The sequence below is a fragment of the Brassica napus genome, chromosome A1 (assembly GCF_020379485.1).
Source record: "Brassica napus cultivar Da-Ae chromosome A1, Da-Ae, whole genome shotgun sequence".
NCBI classification, from domain to species: domain Eukaryota; kingdom Viridiplantae; phylum Streptophyta; class Magnoliopsida; order Brassicales; family Brassicaceae; genus Brassica; species Brassica napus.
The window spans coordinates 9,896,426-9,913,559 of NC_063434.1; the positions used below are offsets into that span (position 1 = coordinate 9,896,426).

The following is a 17,134-nucleotide window of genomic DNA, read 5'->3' on the forward strand; positions in this document are numbered from 1 at the left end:
ATATATTTTGTTATCTACAACATAATAATAAAATCATTTTTAAAAAAAATTATTTATCAATTAGTTGGTGAAACATTGGATAATTGTTTTTTTTATAATCTCAATTCATTTGTCTTTAGGCTACAATCTTCGTAAAATACGGCAAATTTTGAAAACTCTGACACTTATATAAGATATATTATATAAGTTCATATCTTATTATATAAAGTATTGTTTTTTAAAATCGCTAATTAATATGATGCTGGCACATGACAATTATATATTTAAGATTGTGATATGTGTAAAAAATATCTCATAGTTCAAAATATATAATAAGATAATAACAAAAACATTTTTTAAGAAGTTATTATAAAAATATTATTTAATTGTAATTTTGCATTTTCAAAACACTAAACAAAATATAATTGCAAAATATTAAATGATAATAATTTTCCTTTTAATATTGTGACATGTGTTAAGATACCTCATGATTAAAATATACATACTAATATATTTAAAATTAATATTTCAATTAATTTTGGAATAATTAATTGTAAAAATTATTTAATAGTAAAAAATAAATTTTAAAATTATATAATAGTATTATTTAAATAAAAATTCCTTTTTAAATATCCTTAAAAAATATTCGTAAAATAATTTATTTAATACCAATTTTCATTTCTAAAAATTAAAAAGAAAAGATAATGTTTTTAAAAATGATATGAATTATATATTTAAGATTGTGATATGCATTAAAATTTAAAAATATATATATAAAGATAATTAAAAAATAATTTTATAATCACACCATTGATGCTAAAGTAAACAAATTTGATGTTTGTCTTGCAATATATTTGATATTTAGCTGACTATCAATAATACATATTGATTAGTGTCGTGTAACATTAATAGTTTGAATTGTTGTTTTTAATTTGTCTTAAGAAATATAAAAAATAAAGAGAGTTTACAATTCTATATGTTTCAATTAACTAATAATATTTTGAAAAATATTTAAAAGTCAAATAAATATAAAAAATAATATACTATTTTAGAACACCATAAATCTTGAAATATAAATACTAATCACAATTTATGTAAGGAAATAGATTGTTATTACTAAAATAAGTCTTATGCTGATATATACTGAAAAATCCAAGAACTAATGTGAAAAAATCATTTTTTATGTTTTCATGAAATTAAAACATCAAATTTAACTCTGTGCACTGCACAGATCTGTATCAAGTTTTTAAATACACGTGGAAGAAAGTAATATAATGGTTTAGTTGGTTGGAATACTGTAATATGTTATTTTTGTTGGATATAAATAAGTGGGGTGAAATTGGTCTTCGTAGCAACAGTTTAGTTTTGATTTATGTTTTCTTTTTTTCATTCTGATTATCTTCATTCAGATTATTTCTATACTATATAAACAAATTATTTTATTTTATTAATTATATATTTCCTCTAGTTTTGAGAGATTGATGTGCTGTGATTTGCATATATATTAATAAAAAGTAAACACATACGTATTAGTTTTTGTTAATTTCATTTCCTTCTCAATAAGGCAAGATCTCACGAATGGTTAGCATCTTGACCTGTCACCTCAGATGCATTGACCATAGCAGAAACCTCTTGGTTTTGAGCCACCCTAAACCAATTTTTTTAGTCAGATGGAGTTCACAACTATCAATTAAAATGAGTAATGAAGTGATGTTTAAGACTTCTTGACATCTACTCGATGTCCTGTTGCTACCTCTCCCTGGTCAATTTTATAAAACACAGTCTCTCTCAGTAGGTTCAAACAAACAATCAATAATGCATGTCAGATTATCAAGAAAATTTGATTACCTTTGGGTTGATTATGAATATCTTTCCCTTGGGGATTCCGACTTTGCTGTAACTCAGCTCATCAGTGTCTCTGTTTCCATATCCAGCGTAGAACGGGTTATAGTGCTCTGGGAAAAGCTTCTTGATATCCTGCACATCATTATATTTCTAAACTTGTTCTTATCTAAACACATGCCGCTGGATTAACCGTTCTCTCTTATGTCAAAGATAAACTTTTACCTCCAAACATGCGATCTTGAATTCATGAGGTGCTCTTCTTATCACTGCAAGGTAGTTATAAAGTACATGAGTTAAAAAAAGAAAGAAAAAAGAGATACTTATTATCAAGTAACAGAAACATTAACATGCTACTAATGAATCTTCAAGGTATTAAGATTAATACCTTTACGGTACAATGCTGGGAACAACCCGTCTGGTGAAATGACTACAGGACCGTTCGGTAGAGCTTTTCTGTCCTGCAAGCCGGAGGAAAAAAATCCATAAGAAGCAAAGAGATCTCATAACAAAAAGACTATACATAGCCTCACATGATTACCATTTGAGTTAATTAGATAATGTTATTGTATTGATAAGTATGGATTCGAGTACCAATTCAATGGTAAAAAAGATGTCAAGTCTTACCTGCTTTAGATTATTTAAGAAACTTCTTGTTAGATATGCCTGAACAATGGCAGGAGCGCTCAGAAACAGCAGCTGATATCCACTCTCCTGAAAGAAATACAAAGCAAAGCATAATGTGAGATCCATAATTACAAACTGTATCTTACATAAGCAGGAGTTGGATCTCATGTTTTACCAAATTAAAGTCTGAGAAGCTAAACTAACTTAAACCTTGAAAATTACCTTTATAGCTGAAAAAAGCCTGGCCACACCAGACTGTGTCCAGGCCCTTCCAACCAAAGGCATGAACTGACCTAACACATCAGATCTGCAGCAAAAGGATCATCACATTAGCATATGTCTAGATATTATAATTCTAATATGAAGAAAAATCAGTAAGGATCCAGAAGCTCTTACTTAGTAATAGTTCCATCAACATCTGAAATCACAATCTTGGTATCCCATCTCCACCGGTAAATATGTGCATCAACCTAACAAAAAACAAAATTAGAGTGTGCATTCAAATTTTAAACTAATGTTACCATCAAAACAAACCTGTTGTGTTCCAAGAACTCTGGTGGAGAAACTATAAGTTCTTTATTAATAAGAAGAAGCTCCAGCCAAGCCAGCAACAACGTCACTGAAGAAAAGGTCATGGTTGCATCACAGGTTGATTTCGTCCTCTGGTTGCCATTAGTAGCTCTGATCGATTTATTTCCGTGACTGGTGAAGAGGGATGGGAAGAAAACGACTGAGTTTAGATTTCCACGAAATGAAAAACAAAACGGTGCTCGTGGCTAAGAGAACGGCGGAGGATGATTTTCAATTGAAAAAGATAAACTTAAGGAAACAATAAAATTAAGAAAAACAGAGCAAGACAGAGACACATCTTCGTTCGCGTTTTCTGTAATCTCTCTCTCTCTCTCTCTCTCTCTCTCTCTCTCTCTCTCTCTCTCTCTCTCTCTCTCTCTCTCTCTCTCTCTCTCTCTCTCTCTCTGTGTCCATGGAATGTCTACAGATCGCCGTGATCCGTGATTTTCGATTCGAGGAAGAAGAAGAAGAAGCATCATCGCCTTTTCAGAAAAAGAAAAAAAAATCACCGTCGTCGATTACCAACATAATATTCAGAAAAAGAAAAAAAATCTCCGTCGTCGATTATTGCCTATCCGTTCAATCCAGATCGTAACTCTCTCTCTCTCTCTCTCTCTCTCTCTCTCTCTCTCTCTCTCTCTTTCTCTTCCCCGAAAACGTGAAGCCCAGAAGCGATTTAAGCCTGTCTGACATGTCAAAACGAAATAAGCTGATTGGATGATTATTTTTAGTGACGTGGACATGCTAAAAACTCAGCATATTGGCCTTTTAGTATAGTATAGATACACTATTGAATACTTGATCAATGAGAGTTCACCTAAGAGTAATAACAAGCTATAGCCTTAAGGTCAACTTTAGTTAATGATCACATAAAACTTATAAATACGTCACTAGTTGCGATATGGAATTCAAACGAGTGCTTTTGAATCAATCAGAGAATGCGTCGTTTTCTGAATTTTCAACTAAACACATTAATGTTAGGGACATTTGCTAAAACCAACCCAAATATTCAAGTCAAATGTAAAAGTATACCCCACTTTCAGTCAAATGCAAAACCAACCTAAAGGAATAGTGAAAGTACTATTAAACCCTTATGATCAAACAAAAAACAGAAATGTATTTTACGTTTCTATCCTTTGGAAGTCTACACGTAATAAAAGAAGTCTACATATATATAAACTTCCTACGAAGTCTACTTTATATACTTGTTTTGTAGTCTACACTCTAATTTGATCTAATAATTTAATTTTAAAAATGCATAAAAATAATTATTGTGATATTTTTAACTAATTATCAATATAATGGATAATATGAAGTAAATAAATTAAAATTTCATATAATCGAACAATTTTGAAGAATATATACTAATTTGGTTATCATGTGTTAGACTATGTTCATAGTTTACAAACAAAAGGTTCTAACATGTTATGTCTTTTAGTAGTTGATTTCAAAGGGTTAGATTTTAGATTTTGTTTTTTTTTTGTTTTATTAACTTAAATCTGCATATTAATGTTTAGTAGTTTATATTTTGTATAAATGAGACTTTTTGATTATCAAGCAAAACATTTAGGGTTTGAGATTTGTGGTTTAGGGTTTCGTAGGCCTACAATAAAGTCTATTTATCTGAAGACGTCTTTTTCAGTCTATATTTTTCAATTTGTTTTACAAAAAATCATTATATTTAAACTAAGTTAAGTTCCTTACGAATAAAAAAGTGAAATCATATACTATAACTATTAAAAAAAAAAAAAATTTTAATAAATCATATATTAAATTATTAAAATAATAAAGAATAAACAATAATAATTTAATTATTATAGTAGACTTCCAAAAAGGTCTACTATGTTAAGGTAAGATCTACTCCAAAATTTTAATTTTAGTAGACTTCAAACGAAGTCTACAGTATCGTAAATTTTAACCTAGTTACATTTTTGTCTCCCTATATAAACAAAATTTATACAATCTCTCTCTAAAGTGGCTGCACAAGTTTTTAAAACTCTCTCCCTTCTCTCTAAAACTTTCTCTCTTCTCTCTAAAATTCTCTCAATTGTTTCTAAATCTCTCTCATTATCTTCTTTCTCTCTAAAATTTTCTCAAGTCTTTCTCACAATATTATCTTGTCATTTTAGATATTATGATTCATGGTTTTCATCTTCTCCTTTAAAAAATGTAAGTTTTAGATCTATAGATTTTAAATGTGTATTTTTATGTTTATTTCTCACAATATTATCTTTTTTTGGTAGGTATTATCACTCATGGATTTCATCATCTCCTCTAAAAATGTAAGTTTTAGATTAATAGATTTTAAATATGTATTTACATGTTTATATTCAAATAAATTTATAGATCAAGCTCTCTACATTAATTTGCTACTAGTTTACCTTATAAATTCTATTATGTAAAGTATTTTCAGATTTAAAATTATTTTCACATTTCAAAATATATAATTTTTTTCAGATCTGAAAATTATTAGACAGTGTAGACTTCTAAAGAAGTTTATTAAAGCTTGCAGACTTCATATGAAGTTTACTAAACCACAAAGTTTAAGCAGACTTCATTGGAAGTCTACAAAAATATGACTTTAATTTTTTTTTCTATGTTTTTTAATAATTTTATCTTATTTTGCAGGTATTTTCTTCCATAGTTGTTCTCTTCTCCTCCTAGAAATGTAAGGTTTACATCTATAGATTTAAAATATGTGTTCTAGTATTTATATTCAAATAAAGTTACATATTAAAATTCATATTAATATGTCTTTAATTTATAACTATTTTGTCTATTAAATCATATTTTTAAAAGTTTTTAGATTTAAACTTATTTCATATTTTTAATGTATTTATTTTTCAGATCTATTTTTTTTTATAGAGTAGACTTCATTTGAAATCTACTTAAAACTTACGGCTGGTAGACTTCAAATGAAGTCTACTACCCTTGACTTTTAAGCATATTTCATTAGAAGTTTACTCAAATATGATTTTAGTTTTTATCTTATTTTTTATAATTTTATTTTATTTTGCAGATATTCTCTTCCAATGTTTTCAAATCATCTTCCCAAAAATGTAAGCTTTCCATATATTCATTATAAGATTTTTTTGTTTATAATGAACTAAATTTATAGATTCATACATTATCTTTTTGCTTTGTTACAAGGATGACAAAAAACCATTTTTGAAATATTTTCCAGAACAAAGTATTTTCAAATTTTCTAAATGCACACTTTTAGATATGAAAATTTTCCATTAGTGTAGACTTCAACTAAAGTCTACTAAACAATAACTTTACGTAGACTTAATAAAAAGTCTACTAAAATATGATTTTATTTTTTATCTTATGTTTTTCTCATAACTCTATCTTATTTTGCAGGTACTTTTTCCAAGACTTTATTTGAAGCATCAAGATTATGAAAAATCAAACATACTCAAGAATACTTTTTAATATATTGCTCTGTAATAACTTTCATAATAAAATATTAATTTTTAAATAATTTTTTAATGCATAATCTATAAACATTGTATTCATTTTTAGTTGTTTTCACTTGTATGATATTATTAATTTTTTGTTAGATATCAATTTTTTCACAAGATCTAACCAACCAAACAAGTAAAACCACCATAAGCTAAAATAATAACTAACACACATGTGAGAAGAAGAAAATCTATACAAAATTTTCCCAAAAATTTTCAAGAATAACACTAATCAAAACAATTTGCAATAAGTATCAAGTGTATAATTATAACACATTAAATTGTGAAATTCATCCAAGACCATTAAAATTTTACTAACATACACTGTAAAATAATTAAATCATGAAAAAATATGATGAATAATACACAAATACACTTTTAATAGAATTTACGACGTAGACTTCAACTGCAGTCTACATTTGTAGATTTACAAAAACGTCTACACTTATTATCTAACATATAGTCAATCCAAAAATTTTAGTGTATTTGGCGCAGGCTTGATACACAAAGGCGTACAAAGTGTGTCTTAGATAACTCGATCAAGTTCCGTACTTGTCGATTATTCGTGACAGGCATAAGAGGAGTATTTTCCTATTCGGAGTCATTTGTTTTAAATGATGTTTGGTAAGAAATAGGTTAGCACCATCTTCTCAATTTTGTTGTCCAGATCATAATTTTCTTGTGTCATTTCAAGAAGTTTACCATGTGTACAGCCATCATGCACAAGGAACATTCTTCAACCTTTCCGATTCTTCATCCTTTTCGAATATTTTGTCATCTAAAATGTCTTTGCCCATGCTTCACACTCGCTCTAAGTTTCCAACCACATCCTTGAACACGACACTTAGCCACATACAGAGTTTTCGTTGTCTTATATGCTGAGAATGTAAATTTATATTCCACAGTCACCGACTTCAGCTTTGAAACAAGCTCAGCCTTACTAGCAAAACTATAAACGAAGACTTACAAATACGTCTACAATTATTAGCTAACAACATTGTCAAATCAAATGAATTATACCTTCATAATTATAAAAAAAATTCTTTTCAAAATCACTCAAACCCATTAGGATTAACTAACACACACTGTCAAACAAAAAATCTAGAAAAAATTTAATGAATAATACACAAATTCACATTTTTATAGATTTTTCTATGCAAACTTAATATTCAGTCTCTGAAGATGTAGACGTTCTTTTCAGTTTACAGACGTAGACTGTCAAATAGGTCTACTCTTTGGGTTGGTTTTTGCAATTGACCATTTTACGGGTTGCTTTCTATAGTTGAATAAAAGTTGTGATTTTGTACATGTAGACTTTCTTTTCGGTCTACAATTTAAAAAGGTTACTTTTTGTAATTGACCAGAATTCATCCAAGATTTGACTTTCAGAACTAGACTTCATATGCAGTCTACATGTTTGAATTTTTTTGAAAGAGGTTAGTTTTGCAATTGACCAAGTTTGACTTCAAATCAGTAGATTGAAATGAACGTCTACGGGTGTGTAGACTTCTTGTGAAGTCTACTCTCAAATCCGACGGGTTGGTTTTGCATTTGACCAAAATAAAAAAGTAGACTTTATACGCAGTCTACATTTTTTTTTTAAGATAAGAAGACTGCATATGAAGTCTACAATTTAATAAATTTTTGATTGCTTTTTAAACTTTTTGGTCAAACACAAAACTAACCTATTCCACGAAGTCAAAGTTTTGGTCAAATGCAAAACTGACCTTTTATAGACTTCGGTGGCAGTCTACATTCTGTAGAGTTCCGTTGAAGTCTATTTTGAAAAGTCAAAAGTTCGGTCAAATGAAAAACTAACCTCTTTTAGGTAGACGTCTTAGTAAGTCTACCGAAAGTTTTATTTTTGTTGTCAAAGGTAAAGACGGAGACTACTGGGGAAGTCTGCGTTAGAAAAAAAATTTGTCTGGTCAATTGCAAAACTAACCCGTGCGTTGACAAATAGACTGCATCGTAAGTCTCCACGGAGGCGTAGACATACAAAACAGTCTACCGTCGCGACACAGATCTGAAAAAGAACGAAAACCATGTAAATAGTTACCTTTTTCATGTGTAAAGCTCGTTTCCAACCTTTTCAACCGTCCAAACTCCAAATATGAGCAAAAAGAAGCATCTTTAACGATTCACTAATGAAGAAACTCGAAAATATGAAGTTTGTGATTATGAAAATGATAGTTATGAGAGTTTTTTAGATGGAAATGTAGAGGAAATGAGAGGAAATGAAGTTTTTTGGGTTAGAATGAGAAAAAAGTGGTTGAAAATTGAATTCTAGAGCTTTAGAGCTCAAAAATGGTGGTTCATGGTGGTTGAAAAAATTGATGAAGATAGCATTTTTGTAAATAAGAAGAAATGGTTAGGGTGTATTTGGTTTTTTGTTAATTTCGAAATTAATAAAAAAATAAATAAAAATGGCAATTTTGTGAATAATTCAAAAACATAAGGATAGTATGGAAATTTTATTGATGAATAGTATGAACAAAAAAAAAGGGGTTGGTTTTGGATTTGACTTGAAAATATGGGTTGGTTTTGAAAAACACCCTTAATGTTATCGGGAAAAAGAAAACAATTAAAAAACAGCAACTCGTGGGAAGTGTTCATATAATTCAAGTTGCAAGTGAATGATACACCAATTTGATAATTGCAGCTTCGCAGGTCCATTCTACCCTACTGCCTGATATACTCATCCCATCTATATCGAAACTTTCAAATTTGATATATATATAAATGGAAATATAAATATGCATTTGTAATGTTTGTTATTTTCTACTATCCTAAAGAGGTTTGGAGATAAATCAAATGTAATTAAAAATCATACTATAAAATTACTTTAAACACGTAAAGCAGACATGATTTTATTTTATTTATCTTTCCGAATTATTTATATCAACACAAACTTAGATTATTTGTCCTACATATCTTAGTATAAGCTACTCTATCACGCCTATAAATTATATCAACATGTCTCTTACAGAGCACATTATAATATCCCCGATTATGATATCAGATTTTTTATTAATATGCTAACTTGTACAGAATATAAATTCATACTCATATGATAAACATAAAATTTCTAATGTGCGATTTTTTAATGCAAATTTCAAAATTAAAATATTAAAATTTCAATACTTTTTCAATACAAATTTAGAAATTATCATATTTAAATATTATTCTATGTTATATAGTTTAATTTCAAACTATATTATTATATAATATGAATGTATAGTAAATGAGATTTCATATTCATACGATTTATGATCATTTATATTTTGTTATTACCAAAACAAAAGTTAAACCATTGATCACAAAATTATAGTGTGAGACATTTAACGTTTTTAATAATTTATAATCGTTTTAAAAATTCAAAATATAACATATACTTTTTTTTATTATATGGTTATTATAGTTGTTAAAATATATTTTAATAATATATAATTAAACAAAAAAAACTAAGATAAAAAATTATTATCAAATATTTATTATTAATAATCATTAGTTTTCATATATATGTTAATCATATTAGGAAATTCCGTAACTTTTATTTAAGAAAAGTGCGAGAATATTCTTTTGTACATTTAATAGTTAGTTTAATAAAAAATATAATATAAGTTAAAATGGACCAATCTATTTCTCTAAAAATTCTGAATTTCATTTTCATGGTGACACGTGGCTACAAAATAATGTTGTAATGTTTCTCAATTAATATATAAGGGATGACAAAAATAATGAGAAAGTATACACATTAACTAAGCAAATACTTATCCCAGCTAACATTTCTTAATAAATCAACCAAACAAATTTAAAAATTTATTGATCAACCTTATAACATAAAACTTTACGAGCAATCTACCAGACATGCATAGTTCACTTCGCACAAACAGGTAGAAAATTAAGCTATATAAAAATAAAAGATGTATGGGTAGCAACTTTACATAAGTACTAGACTAAGATATGCACCTTGCGCGGGATGAACATCGTATATATAAATTATTTTAAGTATTATATGCTTTTTATATATATTATAAAATAATTTATATATATTAGATAATGAAAAAGTGAGTAACTATTACGTATATAATTAAACGGTGTGAACACATAAATAAATTTTATTAATCCAAACGATCACTTTTTCTATTTTCTATTTTATATAATTAAATTTATATAATATATACATAGATAAATAGTATATTTTAGCATTGATATATTTTTATAACAAAAAATTTTAAAGCGTTGATAACAAATTTTCATTGTGCAATGTTTTTGAAAGTTTTAGTAATTTATAATTTTTTTAAAAATTCAATGCAAATTTTAAATTTTAAATATTAATTTGTCAGTATTTGTTCAAAGATTTTATCAAAAAAAAAATTGTTCAAAACAAATTTCAAAATTAAATCTTTATGTATTTTCTATGGTATATAGTTTAATTAAATGATATTCATATATGAGACTTTTTTTTACATGATTTTGTAATAATTCAAATCTTTTCATAAAAATAAATAAATCATGGATCATAAAAATTTCAATGTGAAACTTTTTAGATTTTTTGTTTTTTTTCAAAAAAAAATCTAAATTTTTATTATATGGTTAATGTGATTTTTTAATTTATTTTAATAACTTAAAGTTAAACAAAAATGATATAGAATACACTAATTTGTATCAAATCTTTATTATTCAAAATTATTAATTGTCATATATATGTTAGTCACATTAGACAATTTCGTAATTTTTATTTAAAGAAAGAATTGAGAACATTAATAATTAATTTATAGTTAGTTTAATAATAAACTTATTATATATTTAGATGGACCAACTTATGTTTTTTAATATTCTATGAATCATTATGGTGATAACATGTGGTTATCTTAAATGTTGTAATGTTTCTATTTTAATATGTAGGGGATATGGTTCATGTGATGTGTGTAGATCAGAAGAAGTGAATGCGCTTTTTTAGAAAAAGATCAATATGAAAACGGCCTACTCTCTGATTTATCCTATATAACGTGCCCACTGTTTAGCTGGAAATCACTTGGAGACGACTTTAAGGTACGCCTAAAAATCTAAACCTAGACACCAGACAAACGACTTTCTATTTTCTTTAGGATATTTTTTTTTTAAATACTACCTTCGTTGTTCTTTATTAAATTGAATACTTCGAAGTATCTTACACGAAATATCCGTCTCTAACGTTAATTCTTCAACTGTTTCTAGAAAAAAGATGACATTATTTTAAACGAAACAAAAGGATAAAAGTTGTAGCAAATGCACATGTGACTATTCAACACTTAATGCATTACCATGTAAGTATATGTATAGCACGTATATAATATGACCAACATTTCAAGCTGCCTGAGATTAATGCTGCATCGATGGGTGTGCAAGTTAAACATAGACACAGTCGTCCACCGCTAAACAAGGATCTCACAGATGAGCATTTCATTGAAGGATATCCATCATTGTCCATTTAAAAATAAATAAAAACGTTTTCTTTGTTTAGGTATGACAAGAAATGCAGTTTCTGTCTATTAGAGATATTTCAGGGTGTGTTAAAAAAAGATATTTCAAGGTAAGACTCCATAATTAGTTAATAAACAAAAAAGCTAAGACTAGTTACCATTCTATGAAGCTAATATCTTTGAAAGTTTGGACGCAGAGATCACATCTCAGAAGGTGATCTCCGGTAGCTTCTCCGGCAAATCATCGCCGCAAAACAACTTATCCCCCCCCCCCCCCACCACCTATGTCCAACAGTCCAAATTTCTGATGAATGAAAATTAACATTTAAATGGGCCTTCCGCTTATACACCATAAAGGCCCACTATCCCGAAAGCATAAACATTATGGGCATTGCAATAATGCAAGGGGTTAACGACAGAGACGAGTCAACGTACAATAATTTCCACATTACTAACGATAAGAGCCAATAATTATCTTAGTCTCCTCCCTCATCGAGTCTTGTAATAAACTCTCTGATTTCCTTTCTAGCTTCTACATCCATCGAGGACAATGGGAGAAGGCAAAACGCTTCCTACTTATTTCTGCAGAAACTGTGAAAATCCACTAGCTATCGGTGAAGATCTCATCTCCAAAAAGTTTGTGGTAACAGCAAAATATGAAAATTGTTTGACCAGAATTTTCATTTTTCATTTCTTATCAGACGTTTTTAATATTTTAAAAATTGATATAGGGAGCTTCAGGACCAGCGTTTATGTTTTCTCATGCGATGAACGTGGTGATTGGACCGAAGATTGAGAGGAAACTGATAACCGGATCCTACGTGGTGGCAGATGTGATGTGTGGTAATTGTGGTGAGAAGTTGGGTTGGAAGTATGTGGAGACCTTCCATCTTAAACAGAGGTATAAAGAAGGCATGTTTGTGATCGAGAGGCTCAAGTTGACCAAGAAACTTTAGTCAAGGAAAGTGATGATCATGTGTAATATTTTTTTCTTTGTCATGATCATGTTTATATCTACGCCCTTGTTGTATGCCTTTTCCAAAACTCTTGAAGAGGGAAGATCCGTGTAGAGTGAGAACAGACCCCTCTAATTAGTCTTACTTATTGGTCCAATCCAATCCTCAAAACTTAAAAGTTTACCCTCAACCGTAATGGTTATAAAAATTAACAATTTTCTTTTTAACAAAACGGATAAAATCAATAGTTACGCATGTTACTGACAATTTACCTATGATCTCACTGAATTTTTTTTTAAAGATTATATAATGACTAGATAGAAGGTATAATATAGGCCAAGTTATCAACTTTGTAAGAGTTATAATTTTTCAGTTAAGAAAAAATATAGATAATTTGTTGGTTCACAAGTGATGCATGTTTTAAAATTACCTGTATTAATGTTTATGAAAATAGTATAAAACAAAAAGTATTTCAAAATTAAAAGAAAAAACTTACTATATGTTTCACATTTCCACTTCGCATCACAGCTTGCTCCTTTTTTTTGCATTACTCCCAGTCATAAAAGCAAAAAAACCCAGAAAAAGAAAGTCGTAAGATAGTCGCTTCACGGCGTGATCTGATCACAGAGACTCATAAAGATCAAGACTTTCATCCAACTCCAACCTAAAATCTCTCACAATTATCTTTCTTCCTCGTTCGCTCCGTTAAACCCTAGTAAGATCCCTCAAGATTGAACCCTTTTCGTCTGATTTTTTTTCTCCATCTCGTTGTCAAACCTGAATCGTAGTTTTCTCTCAGGGAATATCTTTTACCCTACCAAATGTATTATTTGTGTATTTTTATATTCCTTATGTCTAGTAATAGTACGATTTGTTTATTGAATATTTTGAGGTACTATCGTGTAGAAATTGGAATCTCTCATCCCGCACGCTAACACCTGCCCACTCTTCTTATCCTTTTATTTTCTTCAGACATTAAAGCTTGGAGCTTGACGAACTAGTGATTCTCGAAAGGTTTCTTTTGATCTTCTCTTGTCGTTTAGAATTTTGGTTTCCATGTGGGATCTTGATATGTTTATGGGTTTTGTGATTTCTTTCGATTTCTGGTGAAAAGGTGAGAACTTGATTGATTTGTTTGGAGAAGTTGATCACGCCCTGAAGGTGTTTGATAGAATGGCTCAGTCAGTTGGTCCAAGGCTGTATAGTTGCTGCAACTGCAGGAACCATGTGGGACTTCACGATGATATTATCTCTAAGGCTTTTCAGGTGAGAATCAACTTCATCATCCCTTTTGTTTTGCTTGTGTCCCTTATACAGTTAAGTGGAGAATCACACTAAGACTAGTTGGAGCTCTGATAATCTGTCTGTTTTTCAGATTTTAGGAAAAAGCCTTGACTTTATTGTCGTTTTTATCGAATTTGGAATGATCACTGCTACTAAAGTAATCAAGGGTGCATTTTCCCACCAAGCTACCTGTTTGTTGGTTTTGTGAAAGAGAAACAAAACATACGACTCAAAGAAGTAGCCTTTGACTCATTGTTATAAATAACAACAAGACTAGTCAGCTTTGAATATGCTAAGATCATTTCAAAAGCTATATTGTTAGACAGAGGCTCCTGGCCATTACATGTTACTCGGTTTTGAATAACATTTTCAGTTTGAGTTCCTAACCTATGGTTCTTAATTTTCAGGGAAGAACCGGGAGAGCCTTCCTCTTCTCCCACGCAATGAACATTGTGGTTGGGCCTAAAGAAGACCGGCATCTTCTTACGGGTCTCCACACTGTGGCTGACATATCTTGTGCTGACTGCAATGAACCCTTGGGCTGGAAGTACGAGCGAGCCTACGAGAGCTCACAAAAGTACAAGGAGGGCAAGTTCATATTCGAAAAGGCTAAGATTGTCAAGGAGGAGGATTGGTAGTGAAAGCAACATGTTGAATTCATTATTGGATTGACTCAAAAAACTGTACATAGATAAAACCTTGGCTTTGTCGATTCCAATCTTTATGGATTTCACAAGTCTATCATCATCCATTATTCGGTTCGTTATCTCTCTCGCCTGCATGCTGTTAAATATGTCAGTCTCTTGTGTTTAAGTGGATGTTTATATAATAATATATATACACATTAATTATGGATATGTTCTTCGTTCAAGGCTTCTCTGTAAATGAAGTTAAGTCAGACCTTTCATTGTAAATAATAATAATATACTTGAAGATAATCAATCCATAGGAAGAAAGAACTGCGTGCCGTTTTCTCATCAAGCACCTAACATCGACGTAGACAACCTGCTGTTTTATGTCTACCACAGCCAACTGTTCGCCGTTTTTTTGACGAATTGCCAACGAAAGTTGAGCAATGTGATTACAGAGAGAGAGAGGGAAAGAGATGTATTTGAAGAAGCCGATCTGGAGCGATGGCCCGTCAGCGACGCCGGAGAATCCGTCGGGATCGGAGAACGGTGAGGAGACCGACGCGGCGACGATGGTAGTTGAAGAGCTGGTGACATCACTCAACACACAGAGACTCTACAGGGAGCTAACACTATCCCTCCGAACAGGCTTACGCGACGCATGCGCCGAATTCTCCTTCCTCCGCATCCGCGGCCTTCGATCTCTTCTCAAAACTCTCCGATCTATCGCCGAATCAGACTCCATCATCCGCCTCTTCTCCCACACCCAAACCGTCTCCGATCTCCAACGTACGTCCGAATAATCTTAATTTCTCCCTTTGTTACCGTGTTGTAATGTGTTTCTCTGATGATGATGATGTGGATCGTCGTGATTTCGCAGTGGTTCCGGTGCTTTTTCGACATTCGTTGAAAGAAGGGGAGGATGATAGAGTGACGAGCTTGGATCACATATTCAGCGTTGAGCCGATGAAGATAACGAGTCCTTCTACGGATGATGAGGTCGCGGTTGCTCTTAGGGTTCTCGAAGGGTGCTGCCTTCTCCATCCTCAGAGCACTGTTCTCGCTCATAAACACGGCGCTGTTCGCGTAAGACTCTCTTTTGTGTAACATTTGATTAGAAGTGGTTGGCTATTAACTGATTAGGTGCATAGAACTGCAATAGAACTCTAGAACGTAGACTACTTGTGACATAAGTTTCTTTTATATATGGGGTTATAGGTAATGATGAATATATTATCAACACGAGGAGTACTTGAGCAAGGTGCCTGCTTAGATGCCTTAATCTCAATATTGCTGGATTCTTCAGCAAACCAGGTGGTAAGTATTCATCTTCTCTGTTCTGATAACAACTTCTGTATTCGGAAAATAATTAGAGAGCAGTTTGTTTCTGTCAATAGTAGAAATCAATGGAACAAACTGGCTTTTGGCATTTTAAATGCTACTTTTGTTTAATGTTTTCTCATTTATCCTTTTGTATTTTTTTGGTAACAGGATTTTGGAGCCTGCAATGGGATTGAGGAGGTTGCAATGCTCATGCGAGACAAACAAGCTGATGAAAATCTCAGGTGGAATTTCCCTTGCAAGTTTTTGTTCTCTTTGTTTTTTTCCAATGAGCCATTAGATTACTAATAGCTGTCAACAAAGATTCATTTCCTATTTGTCGCTTCTGATTTTGATGTTGTCAGTAGCTTTTGGATATGTTCCTTTGTCAAAATCATAGAATAGCCTTTTGCATTGTCTAGTATGTATGCTCATGCATTCTCAAGAGTTTCCTACTCTGAGGTCATTGGTAGTGGCATCAACAAGATTGTCCACTTCGTGTCAAAAAGTTTCGTTTATTTGGGCTCTTTCGGTCATGTTATAGTTCTTACTGATTTGCAGGTTAAGATGCGGAGAGTTCTTACTACTGTTAGTTGGACATGTGAATGGGAAGGATCGATCGCCCATCGCGAGTGTAAATGAAGACATTAGGCGCCTTTTGGGTGAAAAATCCGCTTCTTTGATATGGGCTGCGAGTCAATTCGGTTCAACAGGTGACCCTGAGCAAAGAATCACTGCCCTTCACATCCAGGCTGGTAGAGTGCTCGAGTCCCTTGACTTGTACTAATTGTCAAACTCCGTCTGTTGATTCTTTTTTTCCTCTTTAAATGTGTGTAAAAAACTATCCAAACTCTTCAATATCATTTACCATTATTCTTCTAAGCTTGGAGGAACTTCTGTATTATTAGCCTCTCATATCATATTTCTGTGCATTAAATCCTTGTCTTAATCTCAACGTACTGATGTCATTCTTGCCTACAAAATACAAAATCAGT

At 30.8% G+C, this 17,134-nt stretch overlaps 4 protein-coding genes across 6 annotated transcripts; 3 read left to right on the top strand and 1 right to left on the bottom strand.

Moving 5' to 3' along the window:
- Positions 1–1,463: 1,463 nt before the first annotated feature.
- LOC125579194 (phosphatidate phosphatase PAH1-like) lies at positions 1,464–4,246 on the bottom strand. Its single transcript, XM_048742973.1, has 8 exons — positions 2,983–4,246; positions 2,845–2,918; positions 2,671–2,755; positions 2,449–2,535; positions 2,210–2,282; positions 2,047–2,090; positions 1,828–1,956; positions 1,464–1,738 (listed from the first exon to the last, which is right to left on the bottom strand). The coding sequence occupies exons 3-8, from the start codon at positions 2,731–2,733 to the stop codon at positions 1,694–1,696; spliced, it is 441 nt and encodes a 146-aa protein (XP_048598930.1). The 5' UTR covers positions 2,734–2,755; positions 2,845–2,918; positions 2,983–4,246; the 3' UTR covers positions 1,464–1,693.
- An 8,105-nt stretch (positions 4,247–12,351) lies between these two features.
- On the top strand, positions 12,352–13,063 carry LOC106372597 (protein yippee-like At4g27740). Its single transcript, XM_013812842.3, has 2 exons — positions 12,352–12,593; positions 12,682–13,063. The coding sequence occupies exons 1-2, from the start codon at positions 12,501–12,503 to the stop codon at positions 12,904–12,906; spliced, it is 318 nt and encodes a 105-aa protein (XP_013668296.1). The 5' UTR covers positions 12,352–12,500; the 3' UTR covers positions 12,907–13,063.
- Positions 13,064–13,378: 315 nt separating this feature from the next.
- Positions 13,379–15,045, top strand: LOC106376128 (protein yippee-like At4g27745). 3 transcript variants are annotated; one of them, XM_013816189.3, is made up of 4 exons: positions 13,379–13,621; positions 13,813–13,920; positions 14,021–14,172; positions 14,598–15,045. In XM_013816189.3, exons 3-4 carry the CDS (start codon positions 14,080–14,082, stop codon positions 14,826–14,828), a joined length of 324 nt encoding a protein of 107 aa, XP_013671643.1. In that variant the 5' UTR covers positions 13,379–13,621; positions 13,813–13,920; positions 14,021–14,079; the 3' UTR covers positions 14,829–15,045. The 3 variants fall into 3 exon arrangements, with proteins under 3 accessions (XP_013671643.1, XP_013671644.1, XP_048598948.1); XM_013816190.3 differs by having other exon boundaries at positions 13,412–13,621; positions 13,879–13,920; XM_048742991.1 differs by having other exon boundaries at positions 13,438–13,621; positions 13,799–13,920.
- A 207-nt stretch (positions 15,046–15,252) lies between these two features.
- On the top strand, positions 15,253–17,021 carry LOC106440831. The gene is made up of 5 exons (XM_048742986.1): positions 15,253–15,608; positions 15,700–15,905; positions 16,038–16,136; positions 16,311–16,384; positions 16,701–17,021. Exons 1-5 carry the CDS (start codon positions 15,296–15,298, stop codon positions 16,924–16,926), a joined length of 918 nt encoding a protein of 305 aa, XP_048598943.1. The 5' UTR covers positions 15,253–15,295; the 3' UTR covers positions 16,927–17,021.
- Positions 17,022–17,134: the final 113 nt, after the last annotated feature.

What these genes read in the sequence shown, in the direction of transcription:
- LOC125579194 (XM_048742973.1), bottom strand. Translation starts at nt 2,733, where the DNA reads ATGCCTTTGGTTGGAAGGGCCTGGACACAGTCTGGTGTGGCCAGGCTT. An exon ending in GGCTTTTTTCAGCTATAAAG is followed by an intron (nt 2,536 to 2,670) that starts GTAATTTTCAAG and finishes TATTTCTTTCAG; the next exon opens with GAGAGTGGATATCAGCTGCT. An exon ending in TCAAGATCGCATGTTTGGAG is followed by an intron (nt 1,957 to 2,046) that starts GTAAAAGTTTAT and finishes AATGATGTGCAG; the next exon opens with GATATCAAGAAGCTTTTCCC.
- LOC106372597 (XM_013812842.3), top strand. Translation starts at nt 12,501, where the DNA reads ATGGGAGAAGGCAAAACGCTTCCTACTTATTTCTGCAGAAACTGTGAA. An exon ending in TCATCTCCAAAAAGTTTGTG is followed by an intron (nt 12,594 to 12,681) that starts GTAACAGCAAAA and finishes AAATTGATATAG; the next exon opens with GGAGCTTCAGGACCAGCGTT.
- LOC106376128 (XM_013816189.3), top strand. Translation starts at nt 14,080, where the DNA reads ATGGCTCAGTCAGTTGGTCCAAGGCTGTATAGTTGCTGCAACTGCAGG. An exon ending in TTATCTCTAAGGCTTTTCAG is followed by an intron (nt 14,173 to 14,597) that starts GTGAGAATCAAC and finishes CTTAATTTTCAG; the next exon opens with GGAAGAACCGGGAGAGCCTT.
- LOC106440831 (XM_048742986.1), top strand. Translation starts at nt 15,296, where the DNA reads ATGTATTTGAAGAAGCCGATCTGGAGCGATGGCCCGTCAGCGACGCCG. An exon ending in AACCGTCTCCGATCTCCAAC is followed by an intron (nt 15,609 to 15,699) that starts GTACGTCCGAAT and finishes GTGATTTCGCAG; the next exon opens with TGGTTCCGGTGCTTTTTCGA. An exon ending in ATAAACACGGCGCTGTTCGC is followed by an intron (nt 15,906 to 16,037) that starts GTAAGACTCTCT and finishes ATGGGGTTATAG; the next exon opens with GTAATGATGAATATATTATC.